The sequence below is a fragment of the Enoplosus armatus genome, chromosome 2, assembly GCF_043641665.1.
Source record: "Enoplosus armatus isolate fEnoArm2 chromosome 2, fEnoArm2.hap1, whole genome shotgun sequence".
NCBI classification, from domain to species: Eukaryota; Metazoa; Chordata; class Actinopteri; order Centrarchiformes; family Enoplosidae; genus Enoplosus; species Enoplosus armatus.
The window spans coordinates 5,922,221-5,934,000 of record NC_092181.1 but is presented as its reverse complement, the minus strand read 5'-3'; the positions used below and the strand labels follow the sequence as shown (position 1 = coordinate 5,934,000).

Below are 11,780 nucleotides of genomic sequence, written 5' to 3'. Positions count from 1 at the left end.
TCTCACTCAAGCTAGGTGTTATTTGTGTTTTCGGGAGCGGTTTGTTTGGAAACAGTGCCGAGGAAGGAAGAAGAAACGGTCACTCGCGAGCCATTAAACATATGACTGCTCGGCTCGCAGCCCTTTAAACCTTCCCGGTTTTTTGCTCGCCTCGGCGGCTGTTGTCGGTCGTACCTTCCGTCCGCTGCCCGGCTGCTTGGGACCCTTCACCGGGGGGACAGAGGGAGAGGACACTAGGTGGTGGTGGTGGAGGTGGAGGTGGCCGGAGGAGGAGGTGGCGGCGGTGGCGGTGAGCTTGACGGGGAGAAAAGTTCTTCCAAAATAGCAGCCACTCGGCGCAGTGATGGGGGACTTCGCCTCCCCCGCTGCCGGACCCAACGGCAGTATTTGCATCAACAACAGCATGAACCCGGCCGCCGGGAGCGTGGTGCCCGCCGGGACGGTGGGTATACCTAAGCACAGCACGGTGGTGGAGAGGCTGAGGCAGCGGATAGAGGGCTGCCGGAGACACCACGTAAACTGCGAGAACAGGTACCAGCAAGCCCACGCCGAGCAGCTGGAGATAGAGCGGAGGGAGACGGTCAGCTTGTACCAGCGGAGTCTGGAGCAGAGGGCCAAGAAGTCGGCCGGCGGCAGCAGCAAGCAGCCGCAGAGCAAGCAGCCGGACCCGGACTCTGCCTCCTCCACGGAACAGAGGAATAACACGCTCATAGCGGTAAGGACGAGCTCTGAATCACGGCCAAGACTGCCCCGAGACACCCCCTCACTCCCACATAAACACAGCACACACTTCAATATACACTCTTTTATTCCCTCCTCCATTTCTCTGTCTCCAAAAATCTTGGGCCCCCATCAAGCTGCAAGCTCCGCTACTACTACTTGTTCACCACTGTGAAAACTTGTTGAAAACACGTTCACTGAGCGCTGGCAATTGCTTTGGAAACGCACACTCCGCTTTTTCAAACCAGAGTGCCAACTAGTGCTTTTGTTTACAGAGAAATCCAGCCCTTGTTGAAGAAAACAGGCTGCTAGGGGCTTGAATGCTGCAGGATTTGGAAATGACAAGCCTGACAGCTGATGTCTGATCTTTTGCAAGATCAGTGCTGCTTTATGCTCAAAGGAAGGCTGAAAGTTTGGAAGGCACTGCTAATTGTCAAGTTAAGATGTTCACCTCAGAAACTTTTAACTAACTTTTGGCAGCCTTGTAGGCTGCCTTTTTCCTTTTTTTGCATGAAAACAACTTCTCCTTTCTTGTTCTTTGTTTTTTTGGGTGCAAATTGTTCTGCAAGACAGGCAGCATAAACGTTGCAGCATTGCTTCCTTGTAGCAGTTTATGCTCCAGCTTGTTCTGTAACCTTTGTAACATACTCTCAAAATCAACAGCCAGTCCCCACAGTGTTGCAAACACTTAATCACAGCCACCTCCTCATTAAAGGTACCCTGCCTACAGACTTGCAAATTACTTTAGGTGGCTGCCACTGTTGCCACATGTTTTATACTGTAAGTAACTTTTGGAGATTCATTCATAGTTAACTGGGGAGCCTCACACAAAATAATACAGTGATCACATGACACATTTTATGAAGAGGCCCAACTTGTACCACAAAACTGCTTGTCCTTAATAAAAAATAATGCGATGACGCTTTAGGAAATATATACTCTGTAAGTCCAACAGAGTTGATATAAACTCACAGTAGATTTTATAGGAATGCTACAGTGGTTTCCTGTTGGTAGGGGGCAGTGGTAACATGGAGGATTGTTGAGTTTCACATGACTGATGTCTAACGAGGATCTTGGTTTGGAGTCTTTTTTTTTTTATTGATGAGCAGGTCTGCAGATCAGACATTTTTTAAATGATCGGATTTTGTAATTATCAAAGAAAATGTCCTTATGTTTGGCTGTCACGTGACAGAGACGGCGACAGACACTCTGTCCCTCTGTGTCTGTCTCCCCTGTTCACACCACATCTCCTGTGGGCAAGCTCCGGTTTCCTTTAGAAAAGACCAAAGGATACATGTCGGGAATGTCAACATTGTTATCCCCTTTTGTTGCTGCAATGAGCCCAGTTCCTCCCCTTTTGAAATGCAAAATCAGAACGTCTTTAATTTCGTGACGGCCTCGGCCGTTATTTAAGAGCCACACAAGCCTGACCAGCTACAGCTTGAGAGAGCAGCAGTGATTTTAATAGTGCAGGACCTCCCAGCGGCCCTTGTGGACATTAAACCGAACCGCCCATTAGATGGCCGGCAACAAATGCTCAGAGAATGGAGGGATTACTGCTTAAAGACACAGTGGCATCCCTCTGCTCTGTCCCTCTGTGCCTCTCTGCTCCTCTCCCAGTCACTGATGGCGACACCTCGAATGCAAACACACACAGCATTCAATAGCTAAATTACAGGGACCTTGGTGTTATTACCCCTTTATGCTACAAGGTCTTGCCATTGTTTAGGCATGAACTGTAAAGGAGATAAAAGGAAACGAGAGAAAAATCTGCCATCCCTCTCCTGCTTTTCCTCTGAAGAGCAGAGCTGCAGCTAGATGGCTGTATGTAGTCACTGCAGAAACAGGCATTCTAGGGAAGCAAAGGATGCTGTTAATGTAGCTACACACATTGCATGCACACATGCATACACAAATACCCAGAGGGCCTTAATCTGTCGGGGTTATGTTACAGACTGTTCTTGGAAGCATATTGTGTTGAGAAGGTGTGTTTGCAGGCAGTTTCACGTACACCTAAAAGATGAGTTCAGTGGCAAATATGCTCATATTGTGTTTTAGTTGTATATTAAGACTTCATAACATAAAACTAAAATGACCCTTTGGCTGTGAAGTGTGTGTGCTGTTGTACTTGTTGGTTTGCAGTGTCGATTGTCAGTTCAAAGAATGTCAGGAATGTCTACAATGTACAAAAAGTAAATATGAGTAAAAAGTAAATAAGAAATATGTGAAAATCAGTGTGTTTCTAAGAAATAAAAGCAGCAAGACAATGTTTGACAAATTGGCAAGAAATTGGTTATCCTGTTATGACAGATTATAGTTATCAATTGGAAGTAATAGACTCCTAATTCCACGGCCCACACTGTTTTGGGGTGATTTCTTGAGCGTTTTGTATTGTCGTGTGCACCCCAGTACAGTGTGCTTGGGTCTAATGGTTCTCAGACACACCCACGTCGTGGCAGGGGCAAGCCTATAATTATGGAAAGTGTGTGTTTGTGTTTATAGGATAACTATTAGTGAGAAAGGAAAAGAAGACACTGGGATCCCCTTCTGTCTTTCCCACCGTTTCTTTGACATCATTCAAGGAGTATAAACTGCAAAACGTTCAAAGCAGTAGCTACAGGTAAAGGGGACCTGGGATACTGATTCCCAGTACAGCTGGGAGTGTTGTTAGCTCCCTGTTGGTCCTCAACAGTGGCTTCTACGACAACCTCACATAACTGTTTAATCTTACTAATTTAGTAATGTATTACATATTTATTAACTCCTCATTGGGCATACAACAAAACTGAATTAAGTGTCAGTTTTCCCAGTCACTGTCAGTGGTTATGAATCTAATATTTAAGTCATAAAAGGCACATAACACCATGAGGACCAATTATATAGCAGGACAGGCATGCATGTGCACATGTCTGTTTTTACTACATTGGGTGTCTCTGTAAACTAACGTGTTTATGCCTGTGCAGACAGCGTGTACAGCCCGCATGGCCAGAAACTTTGCGCTGCACACGGATATATGCTCAGAGGTCCATGCAGGACATGGGCAGATAGCAAAATTGCATCATGCAGGCCTTTGTTGCTATGTGGACACAAAGAGCAAAGAAAGTGTAAAGCCGGAGTTATAGTTGTGCATTAGGGAGTTACTGCGTAGCTACTGAGTCTTTGCATGCAGCCACTGTTGGCTACACCATAGCTTCTGTGCAAAAATGTAACTACATGTACCGTGTGGGTACTGCAAGAACTGTGATTGGTCAGTTTATGTTGTGTCCTGTAAGCTTCTAATATCATTGAAGATTGAGGACAACGTGAAGCAAGTTGAAGAAAGGCTCAGTAATTTTTTTCCTTTTTAGTAACATGCAGTACATCCAGCTGGTGTTGCAGTGTCAAATCTGATCTGAACTACAGATCAAAACACACGTCATAGGAATCTACAGGAATTTCAATAACCCCTTACGTCAAGTATTAATCCAGCTTCACCAGTTTTAACCAATTTTAGACTGAGACCATTAGTCATTAGTGTAGGGGAAACACAACACATGATATTGATAGATTCATTCCATTTATATATTTGCATCAATGCAGTCTTTTCTTTAAAATATGAATGCATTATGGTGTTAAATGCAAGGCCAATATTTGTGGGGTGACATGTTTGTTGGGCTGTAGTGGAGTGGGGGGGAGATCATGTCGTCCTTCGCATGAAGTTTAAATGGTGGACCATTACAACACCGGAGCATCTGAAATACACACAGAAATCATTCTTCAATGATCTTGTACTGTTAGATATCATCAGTCTGTGATGACCGTTGCATTCGAGGTTATTCGGTGTGCTCATCCTCCCAGAATGACATTTGACAACCTACAGGGACCCGGTGTGAGCTCGTTCATTACATATGTTGCTAGAGATGGAATTAGTGGCGGCAACAGCGTCGCGGCACAAAACACAACACGTCCTCTGTCTGTGCTGCATTCGGGCCTGTTGAGGTCACTGGTGGTGGAGTAATTTCTTTATACTTTATACTACTAAAAGTCTAAAAACTAGTTATCTAAGGGCAGAGACAAACAGCAGAACAGTTGACCAGTAGCTGTCACTGTTTTTGCAAGCAGGCTGTTGAGATCCTGATTGAGGCACATGTTGTGAAGATCAAACCCGTGACCTCTCGGCTACAGGCACGTGTCTCTGAACCAACGGGCCACGACGTTGCTTGAAAACTGAATTGTGACCTGTACTTTTTTGACAAAACATCCAGTCAGATCTGATTACCTAATCGCTAACAACGCTTACAGCTGCGAGGCCGAGGTGCACAGTGAGGGGCTCGTTAGTTCCACTAAAACACAGTAGCTCAGGACAGTCTGTCTTCAGCTCTGCTCGCTCCTTGGCATCCACCTCGCCGAGGAATGTCTCTCTCACACACACACACACACACACACACACACACACACACACTGTTGTCCTGCTCAACTCTTGGCAGCAGAGGCCAGAGTGTGGGCGGCTGAGTTTTCATGAATCCGAGGCCTTCCCTCTCTCTCTCTCCCTTCCTCTCCTCCCTCCCTCCCTTCCTCTGTTCACCACTTCTCTGGTTTCAGCGTTAGCACAGCGCTAATGTAGTGTAGATGGGTCTTGGTGGCTATAGCATTGTTAACGTCAGCTGGGACTGTTGTCCAAGTGCTATATTTAAACCACTGAGCTGGCATGGAGCTGACACTTGCCAGTACGTACGTGCACACACGCAGAGTGTGACGTCGACGAACACCGTGACATCACAGGCATGCTGTTTTCGACTCATTACATGCCAATTTCATGGACTCCCTCTGTTTTCTTTATTGACTGTGTCTGTCAAACTCTTCCCTTTTTTATCTTTTCTGCTCTCATGTGCACTTTATTCAAATGTTTGCCACTCTTTTTTAGCTTCTTCTCACCCTTGTTCCCCAGTCTCTCTCTACACACACGTAAAAAAAACTCTGGATGTTTTTGATTTGGGGCGGCTGCGACCACATTCCCTTCCACCCACGCTAGTTCACATGTTCTACAGGAACACACACACGTTCAGCACAGACCCTTGAATAAGCGGGGGAGCACTTTTCCCTCCATTTGGGCTGTAGGAGCAACAACAAACTCCTGTCCAGAAAGTTTTAGTTACTTAAAGTGAAGATCTTTTAAATAAAGCTCAAAGCTAATCACACTGGCAATTAATAACAGTTAGCTTAGTCTACCTATTAAGAAGATTGCACTTACATAATCAGTGGTGGTTCAACAGGGAATGGCAGAAGGCCTTGCTTATGTTTCAGTCCTCAAATATTTGTATTATATTTTTTAGTCTTCTCACCTCCTGCCAACTGTGTTATATTGTGTTTCTCTGTGCTTCATAATTATACATTTACACTCATTCGCACTCTGCAGCTACACTATAAAGCCACCGTCTTCCACTCCTGTACACAGAGCAGCTCGACTTGCTGCACTTTGGGTGTTTTTATGCACCAGTCTTACAGTGATGTGAGACGCGATGGCTGAACGAGAGTGAGGTGACATGTGACAAAGGGCGTTCAAACCCACACTGTCGTAGTTACTCACTCTTCAGACAAAACACCTGCTTGCTGGTATTTGTCGATGGAGAGGAGATTTTTCAAGTCCTATTAATGGGTTACATACAGTAGTAAATCTCAGAAGGCAGTGTTGTAATTTCCAAAGCATGTTAATAGTTGGGCAGCCCATTCAGGTAAAGTGAAGTCATTATGGATGATGGTGGTGTATGGCTCTGCTGTAGTCAAGACTTATTGTAGCCAAGTGCTGATGTTCTATGAGTAAGTTAAAATTTACTACACTTATTATCAGAGCCGAAACGATTAGTTGATAAACCGAGTGGGTCAACAGAAAAAATATCGGCAACCATTTTGAAAATCAAATAATCATTTCAGTCGTTTTCAAGCAAAAATAGTGAAAAAATGCTACACGGTCTCAGGTTCCAGCTTCTCTTTGTCATATAAATACACGGAATAATGTGACCAAGATATGCTCTGAACGGGACATTTTACAGTTGAAAAATAAACCTGTCAGTGATCTCTTGAGGACAAACTATTTAATGGAGACACACAATGTTTGGCATTTCTGTTCGGCAACGTCTTGTCATTTACCAGCGGACATGTACGCACAATAACCTAATATTGGCCATTGCACCAGCCTGGCTCGCTCTAGCTCTATAAGATATAGTTTGAAATGTAGTCCAATAACAATACAAAGCCACTGGCTCACTGAGGGACAGAACAAATGTTCCAAAGTAAACAGGCAACCACTGGAAGGACTCTTCCAGTATCTCCAGTGCTATTGTCTTATCTCTCTTCTGGTTGCGTGCTGGTGCTGTCCTTTTGTTTGGATTTTGTTAGAAGGCTGCTAGCTTGCTCCTCTGCGTAACATAGCATTAAAGAAGCACACACTTATTGATACTTGAATGGTGGGAACCCATCTTTGTTCCCTTCATCCCTCATGTACTCACTCACATACACACACACACACAACGGTAAATTATAGATGAGGATGTTATCAGAGATGCCTCGGCCCTGTGTGAGTGTGTGAGCTAACGTGCATATGTGCGTTGCATTCCCCATAAATGTAAGAGTAGAGTGAATGTATCGTGCATGTAGATATTTGAGTGTATGTGTGATGGAAAAGATTTTTGCTCCCACTGTCGTGACCGAATGTGAACAATTTTCTGTTTCATCATCTGACATGTAGCTTACGACATGTTAATTTCATCTGTACATACCACACACACACACACACACACACACACACACACACACACACACACACACACACACACCACAGAGCTAAATTAAAAACAGCCTCTGCCAAGTGCCTGTTAATTTTGGCTGTGGCTTTTTTCTTTCTCGACTACCAGCGCTTTGTGAGGCAGGTGACCACCTATTAGGAAACTATTCTACCACCAAGCAGGCTTTCTAAAATAATGACCTTGGTAAGTGCTGAAATTGACCACCCACCTTCATTCCCCACACTACCTTTGTCTGTATGGCTAAGAGAATAGTATGCATGTCTTAATGTGATGTTACTGTGTAACATAAGGAAGCAAGACACTTTTGTCTTGGCAGGAACATGTGTGTCAACAGCAGACGTGACCACAGTGTGTGTGTGTGTGTGTGTGTTTGTATGTCAGCATGTTTGCTACAAGTTGCAGTCAAGTGGCAGCAAGTAGTCGTTAGCCAAGTGCTGGTCACTTCTGGCAGCTTTGCAGTTTATCTTCCTCTCAGCCATCATTTAGGGACTTTCTTTTGGTTTCAAAATCCAATTAATAACAATTAAAGTGACTTTATTTATAAAGAATGTATTATCAAATGTGGCCTCTGGATCAAAAACCTTCAGTGTCCTTGCTTGTCGGTGTTTTCTCCAGCATTATTTTCCCTTTAAAAGGCCTCACTCCAAACAAAACCTAGATAGGAAATGTACCGTGACAACCCTCTAAACAAGGTCTCGGCTGAATTATTTTGGTTGACACCATAGTGTAATTGTTGTGTTCTCTTACGAGGGAAATTGGCATGATATTAAAACTTTAGTGTTAACAACTTGTTCAGTACTTTTTCAACCAAGTCTTCAAGCCAATCGTTTCATTTCATCTTGTATTTATCCTGATCATTCCCCTTATTCGCTACTTGCTCTCTGTGAATTGTACTAAGAATCCAATACTCTATACTATGTATATTATTACATTATTAGTTTGTTAATACTGATGCAGCAATGTGTAAGCAGCATTTTACTGTTGTTGCAGGTTGAGGTGGAGCTAGTTCTAACCACATTATATATACAGTTAGGTGTAATCTAGTGGTTCCCCTCCAATGGGTTCAGGGTTGGTTTTTTAACTTTCCTCTCCTCTTTGCCTTTTTGTGAAATATTGTATAATTTTACCTCTTCAGGCCTCTGATGGTTATTTAAACCATATTTGAAATGTCTCCTTGGGGGAATTGCTAACAACTGATAGACATCTGAAACACAACAATGGGTCCCAACTGCTTTTTTTGTAAGGGGACACAGGCGATAAACATTGGGAGCCACTGGTTTCATCTTTAATAATGCAATTTATAAACTTATTTTATGTATAAATCTTAATCTGTAAAGTGCAGCTGTCAAGTAAATGTAGTGGAGTAAAAAGTACAATATTTCCCTCTGAAATGTGGTGGAGTAGAAGTATAAAGTGCACATGCAGTAAAGGAGTGCTTAGTCAGCGGTGACAACTGAGGAAATATCACCTCTTTGACGGCCAGTGTTCAGCTTCCTGTTGGTGCCAGGCAACAACCCACTGACTTCCCTGTTCCCGGTTTGTCTGTTTTTAAACTTCGGGTCAATCAGGATCCATTTAAAAAACCCTCCCCCTGAAAAATCATTTTCTTGCTCTAAATCATATGTCCCTCCCCCATCCTTCCTCCCTTCCCCTTTATTACATCCACCCATCACACAGCGCCCTCTGCTAATTCCCAACTAGGGCCCTTGTCTTGTTTTCCTCCCTGCTTCTCCTTCTCCTCCTCACCATTCCACTCTTACCACCATTTGACCTTTCATTTTCCCTCTTTGTAATCTTCCCTCCATACTTTCCTTTCGATCGTTCACACCCACCTGCGCTTTTCTTTCTCTCTCCCTCTCCATCTCTTAGCCCCTTGTCTCTGGTGATCCCTGGTTCAGTCTCAGCTAGCAGGCTTAGCGCTGTAAAGCTCTCTCAGCGCAGGTCGGTGGCAGGGAGAAATCCCGCACTAAGAGGGAATTACCCACCACACGGACTCCAGCAACACACACAGACACATATACAAAGGCTGTTACTGTATACCGACAAATCTGCACATACACACACACAGATATCTGTTCAATTGCAGGTAACAGGTCTGTTTGAAGTTAACCTGATGACTCTTCATGCAATTACCGTGCTCACATTTTATCTGTATTCATGTGTGTCTCTGCTTTTCTGTGTCATATTGTCGAGACCTGTATCATCTGCCTCTTCCCTCTTTTGTTAAATGACATTTGTTGTTCTTTCCAGGGCTGGTCAGACCCCCTGCACCTTCCTATTGAGCCAGCATCATGAATTTTTTATGAATGTTTGCGTGTGCAAGTGTGTGTGGGGCCCTCAGCTGCATCAATAGCCATTAGTGCAGCAGCCGGGGTAATTGTGCCACAGTGGCTGCAGTGCACACACATTATCTGATAATACTGCAGAGGGCAATACGGAGGGAAAGATGGAGCGAGGACACTGTGGGGCAAAGCAGGACAGTGTGAGGGAGGATATTAAGCGTGTGGTCCGACAGTTAGCGACATGGTTGCTATGCTACTGTCTGATAACCAGATGACTGGAAGTCTTATGGTCCTGCAGCAGTGGGACCTACAAATATGTGATTGTCTGATGACCTGAAGCCAACGCATCTGGCTGCGAAAGAGTCTCTGAGGTGGATGTTGTCGGTGTCAGCTGACTTATTTTGCCTCACACCGGTCTAAATGAATGCTGTTTTGGAAACAGTGTTTTGTCGCTGTAAGAATGTTGAGCGGGGTTGTTCGTTCTTGGCCTTGGAAACGGTAGTTTGACAAAAAACGAATCTCAACTCAAGGTCCACTCATTTTGCTTTTCGAAGCTTTCAGTTGCATCTTATGGTCTTGAGAGGAGCAGCCTCCAGTTGGATGGGGGTGCAGTTTAAACCTCTGGACAGGTTACAGCAGGTGTGGAACAGGAGTGCTCAAAATGTTACGAAAGCAATGTCCAATGGTCAAAATATGATGTACAGTGCTGTAAGACGTATCAGATGTAATCTTGTGGAACTTGATTCTTGAAGTTGTTATGGGGAGAAAAGGTCAGATCACTAAAGATGCAAACCAGCAAGGGATAACAAACATCTCACACTCTCACTGAAACTGGCTCAAACACAGTACATGGTCTGTGCTAGCATGTCCCGAGATAAGCAGCTAGTGCCGCACCACTTAACTAATTACTCAGAAGTAAACTTAGAAATTGATTGAGTAGAACAGCCCTCCTGGTTACTCTGCCTTCTTTGCTCTGTGGGCACAGTCTCCCTTCTCCATTCAGCTGTACTTGTTTTGGTTGAGCTGTGTTTGGTTGAGCTGAATACTCCGTCAGCGGCCTGTCTGTAGATCACTTCCTGAATGGTTCCTAAAATAGCTGCAACAACGATCACAACCAAGGAAACACACCAGCTGCTCTTTTCAAAACCACACTCACTTTCTGCCCTCTCTCCTTAGGCTTGGGTATTATAAGGATTTTACCAAAAGCTCTACTAGTAATAAACACTTTCAGCAAAAACGTAGTGGACACCCTATATTTTTGGATATGAATTGCAGCAATTCTACGACAATTCTTAAAATGAGAAAATAAAAGTTGTGGATGGTCATAAGATTATTGAGAAGTGTTCGTAAATGTTGGAAAGGATCTAGATCCAGACAGTACTAATATACTGTATTTGCCTTGAAGTCGATGCCAGGACTATCTGCATGTACAAAGGGGCACCATTACACCAAAATAATAAAAAACAGCTTTGGCCAGGACCCATCCTCTGTTAATCATGACCCTTTCATGTTACACACAAACCAGCTGTAGTCACAAAGCTACTTGAAAAATAAAGCACCCTTTTGTTTGCCATCAGTGGCTCATTATCTTTAGACCGGCGATGGAAAAACTACCATGTCTCACGTTAATAAAAGCAACAGAACATCATCTACCGTTTTCCAAAACAGAATGCAGGAACGTGTAATCATATTAGAACATATTTTCCAGAGAGAGAGAGAGAGAGATAGGTACAAGTGAGGAAAACGTAGCCTTAGTATCTCATGAGTTACGCAGTTGTTTAATTTGTTTATTTGAAGGAATAGTTTGGCATTTTGGCAAATACGCTGTCTTGCTGAGACTCTATCACTCTACAAGCAGCTAGCCTGGCTCTGTCCAAAGTGGGGAAAAAAACCCTCCAACTAGCATCTCTAGATTTTTAGTAATTAACGTGTTGCTTGTGTGTTCACCCAGTTAAATAAAGCAATGAGTGAGCCTTTTGCTGGTAGGCAGATTTTG

The 11,780-nt window shown here is 43.9% G+C and overlaps 1 protein-coding gene across 1 annotated transcript in view; it reads left to right on the top strand.

The window, feature by feature from the left end:
• Positions 1 to 343: 343 nt before the first annotated feature.
• maml3 (mastermind-like transcriptional coactivator 3) overlaps positions 344 to 11,780 on the top strand; it is a 93,664-nt gene continuing 82,227 nt past the window's right edge. Inside the window, exon 1 of the mRNA XM_070924944.1 lies at positions 344 to 715. Within this exon, the coding sequence (XP_070781045.1) occupies positions 344 to 715 (372 nt within the window). The remainder of the gene's footprint in view (positions 716 to 11,780) is intronic.